This window comes from Acinonyx jubatus, chromosome E4 (genome assembly GCF_027475565.1).
Source record: "Acinonyx jubatus isolate Ajub_Pintada_27869175 chromosome E4, VMU_Ajub_asm_v1.0, whole genome shotgun sequence".
Lineage (NCBI taxonomy): Eukaryota > Metazoa > Chordata > Mammalia > Carnivora > Felidae > Acinonyx > Acinonyx jubatus.
The window spans coordinates 43292115-43312189 of record NC_069395.1 but is presented as its reverse complement, the minus strand read 5'-3'; the positions used below and the strand labels follow the sequence as shown (position 1 = coordinate 43312189).

Below are 20075 nucleotides of genomic sequence, written 5' to 3'. Positions count from 1 at the left end.
AACAAACTTTTTAAAAAAGGAAAAATAGATGAAAACATTGAAGATGATTTACAGAGAGCTGGAGTAAGTGAGAAGTATCAAATAGAAATTTTAGAAGTGAAAATAGAAATCACCGAAATTCAGAACTCAATGAGGTAATAGATTGTACATAGCAGGAAAGAGAATTCATCAATTGGAAATAGATCAATAGAAGATATCCACATTGACCTTGCAGAGAAAAACAAATGATAAATACATGAAAGAACCTAAAAGATGAGTGGAACATGGTGAAAAGTTCTATTGTACACATAATTAAAGTTTCAAAAGTAGAAGAGAGATAGCATGGAGAAAATGCAATGTCTGAAGTGAAACTCCCTAACACCAATGAAGACATAAAACCACAGCTTCAAGGAAGCTTGCATTTTAGCAGAGAGACAATTAACATGGATGCAAATAAAATATTCACTGGTAACAAATGCTATGCAGAGAATTAAATATAATGCTGAGATAGAATTTGACTGGATGGCTATTTTAAACTTGGATGGTTAAAAATATCATTTCCAAGAAGGTAGTATTTAAGCTAACATCTGAATGGCAGACAAGAAGACAGTCATGTAAGAATGAGGAGAAGAGCATTACAGACTCTTATATCCCCCTGTAAGGAGGAAAAGAGGTAACAAGTCATGTAGGGCTGGATAACGTTTAAAACAGAACAGTGTCTGGGGCGCCTGGGTGGCTCAGTCGGTTGAGCGTCTGACTTCGGCTCAGGTCGTGATCTCACGGTCCGTGAGTTCGAGCCCCACGTCGGGCTCTGTGCTGACAGCTCAGAGCCTGGAGCCTGATTCAGATTCTGTGTCTCCCTCTCTCTCTGAACCTCCCCCATTCATGCTCTCTCTCTGTGTCTCAAAAATCAATAAAGGTTAAAAAAAAATTAAAAAAAAATAAATAAAACAAAACAGTACAGTGTCTCTGTTCTCAAAGTGCCTTGAACCCATATCTTCCTAACCGAGAAGGTCCAAAGATTATCGATTTAAGACAAGACATCTCAGAGGAGAAACTCTACCACAGGCCAAGGCAAATTATGGTAAAGGCCTAAGCTCTTAGTAGGTAAGGTCTGTGGTACAGATAACTGGATATTTTGAAGGAGAGGATGTTGGGGGAATAAATGGCTTTATTTCCCCACATGATCCTAATTCCTCCCTTGAAGCAGACCTAGTGGCCATAGTTTTTGCATTTCATTTCATTCCTTCTGATCCATTTTTAGTCAATCCCCTGTAAGAAAAGTCTGTGATTCTCCTGTGGGCCACAAGCATGGTCTTTTCTGAACTCTCTCAAGGGGGTGTACAGATCACCATGCTTTCAATTTTATACAGACTACACTGAAAGAACTCCCCCCAAATTTTCATGCATAATTAATTCAGTTAATTGTGGTCCCTATCTTTTAATTGAGGTATTTACATATGTAAAGATTATAAACCCTTAAATGGACAGCCTTTCTTTTTTTTTTTTTAACCTATGTGTACACCAATAGAACTACCACCCAAATCCAGATACTGACCATTTCTATCATCCAGACAGTTATCTTGTGTCCTTTCTCAGTGGTAACTATCATTCTCACTTTTATGACAATAATGTTACTTGTTCTTCAACTTCATAAAAGTGGCATCATGTTCTGTTCTGGATCTGGCTTATTTCACTCAACATAATACTTTTGAGATTCATCCATGTTGTTAGATCTAGCAGTACTTTTTATTACTGTTTGTACTCTGTTCTATTAACATTCCACAATTTGTTTATCCACTCTCCTGACGATGGGCATTTGAGTAATTTCTAGTTTTGGCTAATGTGAATAGAGTTGCTATGGACATTCCTGATTAAGTCTTTGGCTTCTCTGCGTTTAGTTTTAATTTTAGTTTGCAATGGGGGAAACCACAGCCCTTTGAACTGCTTGCAGTATTAGAATTCCATCAAAGCAATATTTAATATTTAAATGTGGCCCCAGCCCTGTAGCCTTTAATCCAACTAACATCAATAATGAGGGCTTAGAAATAGTTGAGTCTTCTGATGATGATTTGAAAGAACATAAAAGACCTTGGACAACTTTTTTTAAGAAGAAATTCAGAGGCTAAAGGAAAAAAGAATGTATATCGAATGTACCATTTCCACAAAACTGTCTTAAAGTTTAGTTTTCTATTGCTACGTAACACATTAGTATAAACTTAGTGGCTTAACTCAACATTTGGTTATTATCTCACATTTCTGTGGTCACATTCTTGGTAGAACATTAAAAAGACTGTGGTCCTATTTGCTCTTAGGAAGAGTAAACAAATTTTATGATGCTAAGCTTGAAGAGTTTTAAGTGGCTGGTCAATGGTCCATAATCAGAGAGCAAATGATGGTTTTCCTATTGGAAGGCTAACAAGGGCGTGGGCAGGTGTGGGGAATAAGCTTAGGAATTTCCTGAGCCTGCACTGATGGGTTAACAAGGCATAAAGAATTAGAAAGCCATAGGATGTACACACCAAAGTTTGGGTAAACAAGATTAGGTAAATCAAGAATAGGTAAAGTGGGGCAAAGGTCCCTGTATAGGACAAATGCATAGAAATAGGGAATCTCAGGATGAAAAGATTCAAATATGAGGTAAACAAGATTAGGTATTCAGGGTGGAAGCGCCCCCCCCCCCCCAACTTGGTTCTATAGCAGAAAGCTGCTTTCGCAGGAAGGAAGGACCAAATTAGGTAAACAGGTAAATAGAGCTATAGACCTCTGCAGGGCGAAGTTGCCCAAAGCTGAGCTAATTAGCAAAAGAAAGATGCCTTGTTGACCTTGAGGTAGCATGCTCTTTCTTGTCCCCTAGAACAGTCTGGGTAAACAGCCTCATGTCTGCTGTAAACAACTGTAAACAATCTTCCCCGCAGGGCGCTAGGATTTTGTTTTGTATTAAACCAAACCCCTAACACCACTTATTTTCAAAACCCCCATTCCCTCATGCCCGTGAGTTAATGTTCACAGTTTCATTGTCTCTTTGTGCACGTCCAACACCACGTTTGTAAGCCTTCTGATCCTAATAAAAACGGAGCAAGGACCCTTAATCGGGGCTCTTGTCTTCCCCGGACATCAGCCTCTCACATTTTTAATCCTACGTCCCGCTTTCTTGCTGGACAAGAAGGAACTCCAGACCCAGAGTCTACGACAGGCAGGAATGCATGGAAGAAACTTGCAGGAAGGAATTAGGAGACAGGCTCTGATTCCTGAGAGTGGTTTGTCGATGGGCCTACTTCCTGGAATGTGGCAAGTAGCACTGTTTGAGTGCCCAGTGTTATGCCCAGAATTCGTGATCCCCAAAGACCACTAGGGAGCCGAGTCCGATGCAAAAGCAAAGAGCCTTTATTCGAGCTAGCTCGAGCTCAATCCCCTACCTGCACCGACGCAGCGGTGAGATACCAGGGAAAGAGAGCGAGTTTCAAAAGGACAAAGGTTTTATTGGGGCCTGGGGGCAGTTGGTGAGGTAATGGCTATGGCCTCAGCCGATTGGCTGGGGAAGGGTCCTGGGGAAGGGTCGAGTCCTGTTAGGCAGGTGAGGGGGGTGGTTACTCAAGGGGAGGAGGTGTGGTCAAGGTGAAGGACACAGAACAAGATGGAGTCGGCTGGCGTAGGCCCGCCCTTTCACCCAGGAGTTGTGCTTCATCGGGAATCGAACCCCAGGCTTGCGGTATGAGACCATGGGTATCTGCTATTGAACAGAACAGTGTGGTCATACATATTGGTCCAGATGAATCCTATGGGAGAGTCATGTTCTCTAGGGAGAGTCATTTGGGTTCTAGGGTAAGATTGGTTGGCTAATGTTTTATATAAAAAATAACTTACTTATATAATTTTTTGAATTATATTTAACTGGTCACATATAATTTATAAAATTAATAATGCATATGTAAATGTAGTAGTAAAAAACTTAAAACAGTAATGTATAAAATATTAGAGTCATGCTCCCAAGATCCAATTGTTCCATCTCCAAGAAGTTTGCAAGCCAGTTAATGTCATGTTGTAATTTGATATCACCATGGTGGGAATATTTAGACCACAGAAATTGGCAAATGTGACAAATCTGGGCCTTTTCCCCCCAACCCCATGCTCTGCCAGAGCCAGTTGCTGACCACTTGTCCACTTACCAGTGGCCCTGGTCTGGGCAGGTCCTTCAGCTGTTTTGGGTTGAGTCTTTCCTTCCCTTGAGTCAGGAGTTGGGTGGCTGCTGGTCTTCCAGCTCCAGTCTTCTTCCCTGCAGCCTGTGAAGTCTGATGGTGAGTTGTGCTGCTTCTGAGCTACCTTAAGCCTGGGGCTCAGCCTGTGATGGGGTGGTTGAGAGTGGTACCTCACGCAGTACCCAACTGCTGAGCTTCCAGGACTACCTACACTTCAAAGAGGCCTTCGGTGGTGGTTGGGAGGCTCTGGTCCTTTGAGGCTGTTACCTTGCTAACTGTCTATTTTCCTTTGACCTCTATGTTCTTCTCCAAGCAAATGTTCTGAACATTACCACCCATCATATTTGAGGATTTGGAGTTCCTTTGAGCACAGCTGTGCTCCCATATCTCTGATCATTCCGTGTCAGACTCCTATGCCACCTCCTCTATAGGCACTCCAAATGCCAGTCATGCCTAGGTTCTCTTCTTAGCCCTCTATGTATACTGTTTGGATAATCTTATTCTTCTCATCGCTTCAACTACCATCTCTATGTTGATATTTCCTCAACCTCTATCTCCTAACCAAACCTTCTTTTGAGCTTCAGATTAACATATATACATGCTTGGTGGACCTCTCTATATCATGTCCCACAGGCTCTGATTCTTGGGTGTCAATTCTGATTCCTTCAGTATTGTGGTAGACAACCTTCCAAGATGGCCAACAATGGTCCTTGCCTCCTGGAATTCATACCCTGTTAGTCCCATCCTACATTGTACCAGAATTGGTCTTCTGTATGACTAATAGCATACAGAAAGGGATGGTAGGTCACTTCTGAGATTTCTTTAAAAGACCATTATTTCTGTTTTGGGCTCTTGGCCCATTCTTTCTCTCTCTTTCCAGAGGAAGTAAGCTGAAGCCTCTGGTCAACAGCCAGGAAGGAACTGAGGCCTGCCCACTACTTTTTAAGTGAACCTAGAATCAGATTCCCCAGCTCCAGTTGAACCTTGACATGAGTGAAGCTCTGGTCAATAGCTTGACTGCTATCTACAAGGTTGTAAAAGAAACTTGAGGCAGAACCACCCAGTTAAACTGCTCCTGGATTCTCAATCCTCAAAAACTATGTGAGTTAATTAACGTTTGCAGTTTTGAGCTGCTAAGTTTTGGGGTGATTTGTTACAAAGAATATATAACAAATACAAATATCTTCTATATTCAGATTCTATTCTTTCATTCCTTTCTGCCACTTCCTTAGTTTAGGGCTTCACCATTGGGTGCCAATTGCAATAGGCCACCAAATAGTTTACCTGTTCCTGGTCTCTGTCTTCCAATCTACTCATCATATTGTCTCAAGAGTGACATTTTTAATACAAAGTCATGTCACATACCTCCCTATCCTATACACACATTTTTCAATAATGATGACTCATTGTTTTCCCTTTTCTTACCCATGCTTCTTTGACCTGCTTGTTCTCAAATCACTTAGCACAAGGCATTCTCTAATTGTTAGTCCCTGTTCCAAATAGTTACACACAGCTCATTCAAAAACCCACAGACATATTTTTTGAACGATTTTTTAAAAAAATTTTAAATGTTTTAATATTTACTTTTGAGGAAAAGAGGCAGAGCATGAACAGGGAGGGGCAGAGAGAGAGAGAGAGAGAGAGAGAGAGAGAGACAGAGTCCAAAGCAGCTCGAGGCTCTGAGCTGTCAGCACAGAACCTGATGCGGAGCTCGAACTCACAAACCGCAAGATCATGACCTGAGCTGAAGTCAGACGCTTAACTGACTGAGCCACCCAGGCACCCCCAGATATATTTTTTAAATTAATTTTTTAAATTTACATCCAACTTAGCATATAGTGATTTCAGGAGGAGATTCCTTAATGCCCCTTACCCATTTAGCCCATCCTCCCTCCCACAACCACTCCAGCAACCCTCAATTTGTTTTCCATATTTATGAGTCTCTTCTATTTTGTCCCCCTCCCTGTTTTTATATTATTTTTGCTTCCCTTCCCTATGTTCATCTGTTCTGTGTCTTAAAGTCCTCATGTGAGTGAAGTCATATATTTGTCTTTCTCCAATTTCACTTAGCATAATACCCTCTAGTTCCATCCATGTAGTTGCAAATGGCAAGATTTCATTCTTTTTGATTGCTGAGTAATACTCCATTGTATATATATACCACATCTTCTTTATCCATTCATCCATCGATGGACATTTGGGCTCTTTCCATACTTTGGCTATTGTTGATAGTGCTGCTATAAACATCGGGGTGCATGTGACCCTTCAAAACAGCACACTTGTATCCCTTGGATAAATACCTAGTAGTGCAATTGCTGGGTTGTAGGGTAGTTCTTTTTTTTTTAATTTTTTTTTCAACGTTTTTTATTTATTTTTGGGACAGAGACAGACAGAGCATGAGCGGGGGAGGGGCAGAGAGAGAGGGAGACACAGAATCGGAAACAGGCTCCAGGCTCCAAGCCATCAGCCCAGAGTCTGACGCAGGGCTCGAACTCACGGACCGCGAGATCGTGACCTGGCTGAAGTCGGACGCTTAACCGACTGCGCCACCCAGGCGCCCCAGTAGTTCTATTTTTAGTTTTTTGAGGAACCTCCATACTGTTTTCCAGAGTGGCTGCATCAGTTTTCATTCTCACCAGCAGTGCAAAAGAGATCCCCTTCTCTGCATCCTTGCCAACATCTGTTGTTGCCTGAGCTGTTAATGTTAGCCATTCTGACAGGTGTGAGGTGGTATCTCATTGTGGAAAAACCCACAGATACCTTTCATTTCCTACCGTCTATGGTTGGATGGAAACACAGTAAAACTTCCCAACCCAGGAAAAAACCTGAGAGTGGCCCTATAATCTGGGCTTCATTAATAATAAATGCAAATTTCTGTTGCAGTTCTTGCCTTGGGTTTAGTCTCATTTTCAACTTTATTTCGCCAGCTATTCATTAAAAGGTTTAGCAGTGATGTAATATTTCTCTGTTGTATAAAGAGTATATATATATGAATGCCTTGGATAGCTACAAAAACTAGTACTTCACTGTGTGAATGCCGTGCCAGACACTATTCAATATTCATTAAGAACTTTATATGTATTATTTGGTGTAATCCTCATAATAACCAGGAGACAGGTAATACATATTATAATTCTCATGTTATCGATAACTGAAAGACTGAGAAGCTAAATGAAATGTTGTAGGTCATACACAGAGAGTGGTGGAGCTGGGACTTGAACCCACACAGCCTGGACCTGAGCACATACTCCTCACCATGAGGTGACCCTGCCTTTCATACAACCATGCCATACCATCTGTCATTTCATACTATGTTGAACCCAACTGTCCACTATATCAGTAGGCCCTTGGGCTTGAATCTTAGGGATAACACTAGCTAAGAGGTATTGTTAAAAGTGGACATACATTTTTAAGACTCTTGGTGTGGAATATAGTCTGGTTTCCACCCAGTCAAGATTCCTGTTCTGGCTCTGCCACAGACCATGTGTGACCTTAAGATACTAAACTTCTCTTTGCCATAGTTACCTCATTTTAAAAAAGGGACGATGCTCTGTTGTATCAGTTCTAAAATACACTTTGAAAAGCATTTTGATATCTCTAGAATGAGATGGCATGTCCTACTTTATCAGCGTTTTTTTCTTCCTCAGAGGTATATCAAATGATATCTTACAATGAAGAGCATCTTAGAAATTCGATGAAACATCATTAATCTACATCATAAAGTAACTATAAAGAATAGATAAATAAGCATACGAGATTCAGGACTTGGCATATACCATATTTAAAACTTGTTTTTCTCTTTGAAAAAAAAAAACAAGCATCTGAAAATTACCTTGTGTTCACGACACCTATGTGTGGTTGGAAAGACGAGACCCCACCTAGAGCAAGAATGGCAAGAGGTACATAAATAAGGAATCCAGGGTAAGCTGCAGTGATCAGTATGTTCCAGAGCACAAAAAGTGATGTGTCACCTCTGAGGGACAAAATGTACCAGCCCAGAATATCCCAGTAAGGATGTACATTTTGCCCATAGGCTTGGTTTTGTTTACAAAATAGTAAGTCACAGTATCTTATTCTTCTAAGATTTAGTTTTAAATGTGTTGCCACAGTAACCCATGGCTCAAAAGCCAGGGAGGATTTGATCTAACATTAAATTCAAACTTAATGCATTAGACCCTGAGAGGTGTGCTGCTGAGTGAGACTGTGCATGGTCACTACCTAACCAAGCAATAGAGTTGGAGACAATGACGACAGAGCCTGATAGATGCCAGACACAGCAAAAACAATAACGCCTGAGTGCTTCAGTCGGTTGAGTGTCCTACTTTGGCTCAGGTCATGATCTCACCATTCATGATTTAGAGCCTGCATCAGGCTCCCTGCTGTCAGCGCAGAGCCCACTTCAGATCCTCTGTCTCCCTCTCTCTGCCCCTCCCCAACTCATGCTAAGATAAACATTAAAAAATAAATAAAAAGTATACCTGACATGAATTTCAAGTACTTGCCCTTTGCCAATGAGCAGACTCATTACAGAAGAAACAAAAACAAAATCTTAGATAAGTGACAGACTGGATAGTCAGGTTTAAAATCATCAAGGGTTGGGGCACCTGGGTGGCTCAGTCGGTTAAGCGTCCGACTTTGGCTCAGGTCATGATCTTGAGGTCCGTGGGTTTGAGCCCCACGTCGGGCTCTGGGCTGACAGCTCAGAGCCTGGAGCCTGTTTCAGATTCTGTTGTCTCCCTCTTTCTCTGACCCTCCCCTGTTCATGCTCTCTCTCTCTCTCTCTGTCTCAAAAGTAAATAAACATTAAAAAACATTTTTTTTTTAAATAAATAAAATCATCAAGGGTTGACTGGCAGTATATTTTGTTACTAGGAAGCGCTCACAAGGGTTTGCTGGAAAAGAGATTAAACAGCCAGGGATATAGTACGTAGAAAGGAAAGAGTAAAGAAGGTGTGTAGGGAAAGCTAGACTGAAATAAAATCTTTGGGTCCTCCTCAAATCTTCCTTCACTGAAGAAATGTGCTTGAAAGTATGACCTAGAAATAACAGGGGCCCCTGGGCTAACTGTAGAAGGGACATTGGCCTTCACTTCCAGTAATTCAGGGACCTGTTGGGGAGATACTTTCTTCTCAATGGGGAAAGGGGAAGTATGTGGTGCCCAGGGGAGAGCCCTTTGGTTCTTTGAGATTTTGAGCTGTGACAAGTTCTCTGTATAGCAAGAAGTGGAGACCTGAGTTCATCTTTGGGGAGGGCCTTTTCTTGGTTCTGTGAAAAGCACTCTCATGGGCCCTTTAGTGGTCAAGCAAGTTTCCACATAACCCAATGTTTGGGGGGAAAACTGTGACATCACAGTTAATCTGAAAGCAGATAGTCTAGAGTTAGACTGAGCAGCAAAGTGAGCTGGTGTGTTAATAGTTGTGTAAAGTTGAGTCATGTTGTAATTTGGTATTGAAGTAAGTGTACCCGCCTAAATGCAGTAGCTCAGAACTGTCCTAGATTCCAAATGAATATTTATTAAAATGAAAGTACATTATAGGGGTTTAAAATTAGAAAATTTTAAAATAGGATTAAGAATCAGAAATCAAGGTAATGGGAGCTCCTAAAGGCAAGTGGAATGAATTACTTATAATTTTCCTCTTGATTCCGTTTCATCCATATAAGCAGAAATTTCTCCACAAAAATGTTGTGAAATATTGAATGATTTAGGGTTCATGACCCCATTTAGGGTTTTTGCACCTTCACAAAAATTAAACATTTTAGGATCACAGAATGTACTTAAATACTTGTCGATTGAGGTGAGATTTCATTTGTTAGAAAAGTGTTTAGTTCAAGTTCATTTAAAAAGCCCTTGAGAAATGAATGCACTATTCAAGGTACACACTCTGATTTGATAGAAAGGCCTTAGCTACAGGATTCCAAGTTTCCATCCTTTAAATCAGTGGAAGAAAGGAAATCCAGGCTCTCCAGACTAGCTTTGGCTTCATCAATAAACTCTCTGGAAGCTCTCTGCAGGGGAGGCCGGGGTGGGCCCATTGGAATCCCAGAAACCAGAGTCATGATGGCTTTCGTCTGCGACACTCCAAAACCTAGATAAGAAAAACAAATGAGGAAATGTGACTGGGACTGTCCACTTTGCCACAAACATCTCAAAGCAAGATCACATTCTTACAGTGACTTCTATGACAGGATAAGGTGGGAATAAAAGAGAGGAACATTTCCGGTCACTATGGCAGACTTAGCAGACACAGGAAATTCCTCTTCCTGTCTCAAACACATAGAAAAGATGGAATATTTTAAACAACTTGGCAAACAGTAAAACAAAACAAAGGAAGACTCAAAGTCAACCTCAGAAACAAGGAGGGACCAAAGGTATCGGGAAGAGGGAAGTCAGTGTGGTGAGGAGTTGCTGAAGCCAACTGGTCCAGGAGGATAATCTGATTCAGGGATATACTGCCATGGATCGAATGATAGGACTTCATCGCTAAGACAGAATTTAGTTCAAGTAAATCTAAGAAGTCCCTGAGAAACGCACTATTTAAGATGCTGCTGTTTTAGAGCTGGTGTTATAAAGCTGGTCAGGAATCCAAGAAGAAGCCTTGGGTCTGTGCATAGAGGGGGTTGAATTAAACTCCCTGTGTGAAACTGGGAGCCAGCCTGCTGGCCTGGGCATAAGAGAGGCATGGAAGCTTCATTTCCACCAGGGTTGTGGATGGAAGAAGATCATATGAAAGAAACCCCAAGCTTCTGCCATATATGAACACTGAGTCCACATTTGCATTAGGTACTTGGTGTAAGAACTGGATTAAGAAATTAACCTAAAAACTGGTTAGAATTGGTAAAAGCTCCAACAGAGGCAAATGTAAAACCACTTGTTAGGACACCTTATAAACTAGAGCACAGTGGATTCTCCAGAAAACAAGTCTCTGAAGACAAATTCAGAATTAAAATTTACAAAATACATGAGAAAAAGAAGTCACACAAGAGCTAGCAAATGCTTAACTGACAAATCTTACATCCTGAAAACTGATGATACAGAAATATCTGGGGGAAAAAAACAAAAAGAAATACTAGAAATGAAAAATTTACATTCAGTGAAATGAAATAGTAGAAAACAGAGCTAAACATAGAATTAGGGATTTTGAAGGCGGATCTAAGGAAACAATACAGCACAGCTAGATATTTGTTTTAATCAGCTACCGTTTTTGGATCTAGGGTATGAAACATAACTTTCTTTTGCTAAGTTAACTAATTGAACATTGGGAAGGAAAATACTAACATGACCAAAGATACAGTATAGTTTGATGAATGCAAAATGGCCCTCCCAGGCTTATTACAAATGGTGGAATAGGGAGCTACCCTCATAGTAAGACTACAAGTTTATTTATTTATTTATTTTAAGCATTTATTTTTTGAGAGTGCAAGTGGGGGAGGAGCAGAGAGAGGGGGACAGAATCTGAAGCAGGCTCTGCACATATAGCAGCAGCAAGCCCGATGTGGGGCTTGAACTCAGAAACCACGAGATCATGACCTGAGCTGAAGCGGATGCTCAACCAACTGAATCACCCAGGTGCCCTGTAGACTACAAATTTATTAAGATAGTCTCTCCTTGACTAAATCACGAAAGCTCCAACCTGCCAAGGAAGTCTGAAACGATTTCTTTAAAGATGTGTTCTCTTAAATCATAAAAGTTATCTTCAAGAGTCCACATTCAAAACGCAAATATTCTGGGGGCACCTGGGTGGCTCAGTCCATCAAGTGTTTGACTCGATTTCAGTTCAGGTCAGGATCTCACAGTTTGTGAGTTCAAGTCCCAAAACGGGCTCTCTGCTAATGGCGTGGAGCCTGCTTGGGATTCTCTCTTTCCCCTTCTCTCTCTCTCTCTCTCTCTCTCTCTCTCTTATGAAATAAATAAACTAAAAAAAAATGCAAATATTCTGGCAAGAGTATCAGCTAGTATGTTAGAGCTCTATGTGGCAGAAATGTTGCAGTGTCACTGCTAGACAATCTTATATGTACACAAGCACACTTTTAGCTCTAGTTTTAATAGTTTAATATTTATTTAAATGTACCTTAGGAACATACACACCTACCACACCAAACCCACAATTTTGTGAAAAGTATGGCTTAGGTAGGACAAGGGAATAATACAGTACTTGTGGCACATAAATAGGACAACAATCATGGAAGTGGAAGAGCGAATGGGAAACAGCGTCTTCGAAGGGGACCTTGCAGGAATGAGATGCTCCATATGATAGGTGCTTGGAGCTCTGGAGGAGTCGCCAGAAGACAAAAGGCTCTGAAAGGGAGGTGGGAGGTCTGCCAAGAACAAACCTAAAACTTTTCCTGGACTCGACCCAAGTTCTCAGAAAGGGCCAACCTCCTCAAGAGGTGGACTAAATGGTGGCATTTATCACGGGACAAGATTTAGGAGATTGTGAGGAGGTTTCTCTATGCAAATTCACTGTATTTCCCTCAAATTCTACTCTGTCCTATTATCCAAACCTCCATCATCTGAGCTTACTTATGTTAATAAACTCTCTTTACATTGCAAATACTCTTGGGAGAGCTGTCAGTCATTCACAATTTAGTAAGGTCTGTGTTCAGACTGCCTTCCCCCACCAAGCCCTCGGGCTGAAATCTGTGTGGTAGAATTTTAATGAGCAACGGCAGGATGGTGGGAGAAGAGGATAAAAAAAATGGTGTGCAGAGGCGGGGGAGGCAAACAAAGTGATAAAATGGAGGACTGAGATTTGTGGAAGGGTGCCAAAGACCCTCCAAGTAGGTTTACTTCACCATTTTATAGGGTTGGCCTTAAAGCTAGTATTGGAAATAAAACTCTGCTTGCAACGAAACAGGAAGAAGTGTCCTTGTTGGGGGAGCCTGGGTGGCTCAGCTGACTGAGTGTCCGACTTCAGCAGAGGTCACGATCCAACATTTGGTGGGTTCGAGCCCTACACTGGGTTTTGCACCAACAGCACAGAGCCTGCTTCAGATTCTCTCTCCCTTTCTCTCTGCCCCTCAAAAATAAACATCAAAAAAAATTTTTTTAAAGGTGTCCTTGGTGAACCCTCACAGTGATGGTGTTCCATTTCCTTTACACTCATAGCAGGCAAAGCAGAAAACTTACCAAGTTTGAGCACAAAGTTGATAAATCTCTGAATGCAAAACTGGAAAGAAAAAAGAAAAACACAAATCTATAGTCAGTATTACTAAGCTGTGATAACAATTTAGAAATTTTGGAAGTCAAAGGACAGAAACCCCAAACTAAAAAGCCCACACACCCTAGTTGTCTGAAGGCCTGTCAGAGTGGAAAAAAACAGCCAAGTGAGGTTGGGGTTGAGATCCACCCAGGAGAAGGTAGGATCTTTTCACATACATAAGCTTTATTAAAAGGGCTCTTGCAGAAAAGAAGTGCCAAAGATAGAATTGTAGGCTAGAGCTAAGATGGGGGCAGGCACCCTTTATTCATCTAGCTTGCATAGCTAAACTATCAGCTATTGTGGCTGTTCTCAAACTGGGGTACACTAACCTCTGGGGCACTTTCTTTCCAAGATACCTAAGGGACATTTAGCCAAGGCTAAGATTTATGGGGATAAATAATTTCTAGATCCTCAACATCCATAAATGCTATTTTCTAAAACTGATGAGGTGGAGAATTCGCATGTAATAACAGCTACAGGTTGTCCTTTTGTATTTCCTTTTCATAGTCCTTTTTCTCCCACTTTTGAAAAAAATAAAGACATACCTCCCATATCACTGCCTTGGGACACCTCTGGGAACCAAATAAAGGAGCAGATCAAAATACTGGTATTGGCACTGACAAAGTGACAAAACGACTCCTCTAATTAATGGGTAACGAGTCCTCTAAAAAACCATAGGGCTTTCAACTTCTTGCTTTCAACATTATTTTCAATGTTGCTACCCAGGCTGTTAGTGAAAATCACTAAAGCATTCTGTGATTTTTAACATGACTCAAAAACTGTTCAAAGAATTGAGTGACTTCACTGTAACAAAATTTCTTCCATTCCTACAGGGTTTCGCAGCACTCATTTCTCTAAAAACAAAAACCAGAAATAATATCGATGCTGAAATTAAACTCATGCTAGCATTAAGTAATATTCATCCAAGAATTTGTGAACTAATTCATAAGAAAAAGACTCCATCCGTCTCATGAAGAGATGCCTTTTCAGTAACATTTTACTCTTATGTTGTTTTCATCAACTGTATATGGTCTAGTAACAGAAAATTCTGTGCAGAATGAAATTTTAACACCCAGAACCTTACAAACGCGTATGTATTTATGTTCTTTTCTCCCTCTCACACAAACTGTAGCACATCACATTCATGACTCTATACCCTGCTGCTTTTTTACATTTAATATATCATGGAATATTTCCAGGCCTGTACATAGAAAACTATTTCACCCTTTTAAGGGCTGCATAGAATTCCATTGTGTAACTCAAACACAATGCATTTAACCATTTCCTTATGGATGGATATTTGGGTTGTTTCCATCTTTTGGTATTATAAACAAGGTTGTACGGAACATCTCTGTACGTGTGTCATTTCACTTATGTAAATATAACAGATGGCATTTAAGTCCATTAGAATGAATAAATTCTGCCCTAACTTTTTGCTTCTTCACTTGATTATATATTCCCTTAGAGCAGAGACCAGTATTAATGAAGTTATGCACTTGGCCCAGCCCTTGGCATATAAATAAATGAGTAAATGAGACCCACTCACACTAGCCTTCTATAAGAATAAAACAGAGAATGTGGTAAACTAAATTCCTTACCAATATTATTTTGAGTGGGACTAATGGGGGAAAAGAAAGAGATGGAAACCGGACCAGTCAATGAAAGAAACCACTAAATGGAAGGGCTCCTATCACAGCTGTTTTACTGTCTACTCCATCATATGGTTTCCCTGTCATTCAGCTTAGAACAGATTGGAATTTTCAGAAATAACTTTCACTGGGAAACTAAGGAAAAAGAAAATAACCATCGGTGCAAAAAAAAAAAAAAAAAAAAAAAGGCAAAGTCTGCACAATTCAGACAGACTTCTTATCTTAATTTAAACCAAAGTCTTGTCAATGTTTGGTTTAGTTGGCAAAGCTTCCTAAGTCCCTACCCTGTTCTTGTTCTCAGCTTCACGTGATCTGAGGCTGAACAAAGGCAACTATTAAATCAGCTATTTAAACTTGAAATAGGAAGTAGATTTAGGATCGCTCAATGTTCAGGTCTAAAAGGTGGGGAATTAATCATTCCTGGCAACTGCTACCTCACATTCTCTCTGACTTGGAGCTCAGGTCACCCCCTCTCCCTGTAACCTCCAGGATGTTCTGCACTTCTGCTCTATAATCTCTAATTTCCCTAAAGGCAGCCTGTCTTGTTAAAAAAGATTCCTTATCTGAATCTTATTGGGACTGAGCACCTGCTCTGATCTTGCCTATGCCTTTCATTCAGCTTATTTTCTTGGGATACTCTACTCCGTCACTTTATTATACTCCACTCAGTCACTTTGATTATTTACTATTTCGGAGGCCAAGTCCTTCTCTTGTGCCTACGCTCTTTCTTTCCATCCCATTCCACTTGTGTCGAGTACACATATTACCCAGCTGCGAGATTGGTTCTGCCCTTCAGGAGTCTCTTCATTCTCTGGACAGCTGGCCTGTCCTCCATGTAGCTTTAACAGTGGCCACTATCCCCCCGGGGTCCTCCCTGTAAAGCATCATCTCCTGCTGCTTTTCTCTTCCTAGTTCAAAGCCAGTGTCTCCTTTTAGATCACTCACTAGGCTCTTGTTTCTGCTTGGTGGATGCTTCCACCAGTTCTCAGCACACTGCAAGTGAAGGTGACTGACTGGCTCTGACTTCAGCTCAAGTCTTCCCATTTTGGGGTTACCAGCTTCACAGCTTCTTCATAAACTCTGGAGACTTGGGTGTCAGGTCCTCAAGGGGACAGCATTTGGTCACATTTTTCCCAGAAATCTATCACTGTTATTTCATACTCACAAAAATACTTTGAACATAGAGTAAAAGATCGTTTGTAGGAGGAACAGAGAGAGATCATTCCCGTACAGGGACGGTCCTGATTAGCTTGCAGGGAACACAGACAATGGGGACAGGTTTGGTTTTAAACAAGAACAGGTAAGAAGCAGAAGGAAAATGAAGAGAGAGGCAGCTGGGCAATTTTAACAAGGGCAGGTAAGGTAGGAGTGCTGATGAGAAAGAATAAGAATTATCCAGTGGAAAGAAAAGTGGCTGTGATTTATATGAAGGGAAAATCAAGTTAACCTGATGGTTCAGGGCTGAAGAGAAGTCCTTTTGTTCAAAAGCCTCCAACATCTGGTTTGTCTTTTTTCCCAGGTAGTTATAGGTACTAGAAAGAAAACAGTATACACTGCAAGATCAATAACTCAGCGGGAGAGGTTCTTCCAATCCCTTTGACGCTTAAAAGGGAAAAATATACCAGGCCTTCCAGAAGTGTATTTTTTGGCCCTAATCTATTAGAGATCAGGTGTCTTCAGTTCTGAGTTTTGTAGCAACACTAAGCAGTGCCAAGAGGAGGCACAGAACACCAAAGGGGATAAAGAAAAGGAAGAAAAATGGAAAATGATAAAGTTAGAAGAAAAGGGAAAAAAGTGAGAGATGGAGTTAGTGTATTTGGTAGGGAGTAAATGAGGCCAACACCTGCCTCAGGGCACATGTGCAGGCACAATGCTAGCCAAGAGCTGTGGATAAAATATAGCATCTGAGCTGAGGCCTTGAACTCTTATGCTGAAGAACTGGGTGAATGGGGCAAATCCCAGCAGATTGTCTAAATTCTCTGCCCAGTTTATACACTACCTGTAATATATATGCTTAATTCATATATTATCTAGAAGGTAGTTTCTAATAATAATGTTAATAAAGATAATAAAACAAGAGATCATTTACTGTCTATTGTTTTCCAGGTGCATGACATAAATCATGTCTAATCCTCTCAAAGCCCTGCAGGGTAAGCCTGGCTTCTGTTTCACTGTGAAAAAACTCCGGCTTAAAGAAGGCTACAGAGTTGTGGCAAAGGCTTTCACCACCTCACACCACCATCTATTACAATTCAGCAAACATAAAAGTGAGAATAAGTCCTTTGATCTGATAGAGTGTAGGCTGGAAAAAAAAAGTCTCTAGCTACCAATAAAGACAAATATCTTAGACTAATCACTGAATTTTTAGAGAAATCGGCAAGGTAGATGTTTACAGAAATTCTTAACAAGGATGCTTCCCCAGTGTCGAGCAACTTCTCATAGAGTTAAGTCAGTATCAGAAAAATATATTTATCTTGGTATATGAAGAACAGAATGTTGTTGGTACTTCATATATGTAGACCCTGGAATGAGCAGCAAGGGATTCCAAGAATGTGAAGTTCCACATTAACTTCTGGTCATAAAGTAAGGAAAAATAAAACATAATAGCTGAGATAAGTCACTTACAGATGTGGAACACTTCTAGGTCACGATATGTACGTGAACGTCAGGGGAGTTTCAGAATACTAAAATTCAAATCCCAGGGGTCTTAGGCATATTTGGTTAGAGAGAATGTGATTATAGTGAAGAAGAAATAAAGTCTAACCAAATGTACTTTGCCTCCAGATTATGTTGACAGAATTAAAAATGCCAAATGGGGGCCCAAAAAAACAAAAGTCAAAAAAGTAAGAATTTACAGCAGAAAAAAGTAAGAATTTCACAGCCAGCATATCCAGGCATTCAGGTCTCCTTGGCAGAAATGTCCCTGTAGTGACAATGGATATTTCTGGCCATCCTGACTTGGTGAATAAGCCATTAAATTATCCAACTTAATTATTCTTTCCTTTTAAATAAATTTTTAAGTTATTTATTTATTTATTTATTTGTTTATTTATTTATTTAAGAGAGAGAGAGAGAGAGACAGACAGACAAACAGACAGACAGACATCGCGAGTGGGGTAGGGGCAGAGAGAGAGGGAGACAGAGAATCCTAAGCAGGATCTGCACTGTCAGCACAGAGCCTGTCATGGGGCTCAAACTCATGAAACCATGAGATCATGACCTGAGCTGAAATCGAGAGTCAGATGCTTAAACGACTAAGCCACCCAGGAGCTCCCAACTTAATTATTCTTCATCAAAGCCACACTCACCAAGACATGTTATCAATATTACTTTGCTTCTCCCTACACTTTTCCTATACGGAGGAAATGTACTTTCAGTGAATACAAATTATTTCAATCAATCCCTTGTAGGCATTTTTCTAATAAATTAGGTTACCATGTGCAGTGGACATGCTAATCGAATTTCCTGCCTTCCCTAGCCTGTCTAAAGTAGGCATCAGGCCACATAATTCTACTTTCTTGGCTGCAGGTGACTGGACTTCAGGCAAACTGAACAGGAGGTGCGATCTGGTGACACCCTGAGGTGCCATGCTTGGGCAGCCACGATTGGCCATGTGCACACGCTGACGCACAGCAAGCCCACGTGGAGAGCCAGAGGGGAAATAGAGGGGTGCGCAGAGAGACACAAGGGCGAGAGTCTCCAGAGGGCCACAGACAGGAGAGTGCTCTGCTGTGGCTGCTGAGAGATTTGCAGTTCTGGGTTCTCATCTTCTCTGAGGCCTGGCTGCACTTCCTCCTCTTGAGTTTTATGTAATTTTCCAGTAGTTTATACCTTATCTTTGTCTACATTAGCTCCTTTGAATGGGTTTCTGTTACTAGTAACTAAATAATTTCTGACGGGTTCTGTGCATGCTCTTGGCTCTGGTGCCTCACCTCTGATTGCAGCAGAGGCTTATAGGAACAATGATTGGGTTGCTAACAAACTGCTATGCCCTACTTAATTCCTTTGTACTGAAAGACTGGGGGAAAGAAAGGCAATTTGTATTAAAAACGGTGTCTGTGCAAGAAGTATAACCAATTAGGTGGTGACTACCTCTCCCTGGGGGACTTGACATTTATAACTGTTGGGAAAAATGCGTCATGCTTACCTGCCCACCGCTCCCGTCGCTCCCATCACCAGAGCACTCAGTAGTTGCTAGTCAAAAACAGACACAGAGTATTCGCTTTTATGAACAAGAGAAAGCGAGAGGCTGCTGCTCTACAGCTTTATAAATGGTTCCAGAGGGCAACTAACCTGACAAGTGAGCGACTTACCTCATCCACCCCAAAAAGGAAAGCAAACTGCCGCTCGCGATTCTGATCAACACATTGCCCGAAGTCTAAGAGATCTGTGTCACTGAACTTCAGCCCTTGGAAGGTGGGGATCTTCTCCTGAATCCCGTCCAGCAATTCCTCAGCACGAACTGCTCAAAACAGTCAATGCCTCACTAATCTGCACACTCCAGAAGATGCCAAACCGCATCTTGTAGGTCTCCCTGCATCTGCACAGAGTGCCAGACCTGTTCTCAGCTGGACGTCACGCACCCTCACCTAGTAGTTCCTGTACACTTGTCAAATTACAGCCCCAAACCTTCTGTTCTTTGAAGACAACACGTGCATGTTTCCAAGGCGCAACTTCTACTTTTTTCTTTTAAGGAAGTAGAAAGGAATGAAATCTAAAAAATAAGCCCCTAAGAAATGTCATCTAATTGTAACAATCTCCTTGTTGGAGAAGCATAGTAACGATAAAAGAAAAGCCAGGAGAGAAGTGAGGAGGGCTCAGGGTACCTCAGTACCTACCGCACTGAGAATATGGTAGAAGACAAGGTAGACACAGTCTTTCTCCTTGAGAGTCTTAGAGGCTTGTGTCTTCTCATATAAGAAGCAGGGGTGTGTGCGATAGACACAACATATCTGCTAGAAGTGCCTACGTGTCAGCTCGTCTTTCACACTTAAAAACTTCCATTATAAGGAAGTGTCAACGATGTATAACACTGACTTATTGTGGAT

General features: G+C 41.1%; 1 protein-coding gene and 1 non-coding gene across 4 annotated transcripts in view; one reads left to right on the top strand and one right to left on the bottom strand.

The window, feature by feature from the left end:
- The first annotated feature begins 705 nt into the window (after window positions 1-705).
- On the top strand, window positions 706-790 carry TRNAR-UCG (transfer RNA arginine (anticodon UCG)). The gene has a single exon. It is a non-coding gene; the product is annotated as a tRNA-Arg (tRNA).
- Window positions 791-9671: 8881 nt separating this feature from the next.
- Window positions 9672-20075, bottom strand: part of NPL (N-acetylneuraminate pyruvate lyase) — a 37610-nt gene continuing 27206 nt past the window's right edge. For 2 of the 3 annotated variants that reach the window (XM_015062865.3, XM_027074390.2), the window contains exons 8-12: window positions 19341-19489; window positions 19175-19221; window positions 16475-16559; window positions 13306-13345; window positions 9672-10264 (exon numbers count right to left, since the gene is read on the bottom strand). In XM_015062865.3, the coding sequence (XP_014918351.1) occupies window positions 10080-10264; window positions 13306-13345; window positions 16475-16559; window positions 19175-19221; window positions 19341-19489 (506 nt within the window). In that variant the 3' untranslated portion in view covers window positions 9672-10079. The remainder of the gene's footprint in view (window positions 10265-13305; window positions 13346-16474; window positions 16560-19174; window positions 19222-19340; window positions 19490-20075) is intronic. The other variant, XM_027074392.2, reaches the window with a different exon arrangement.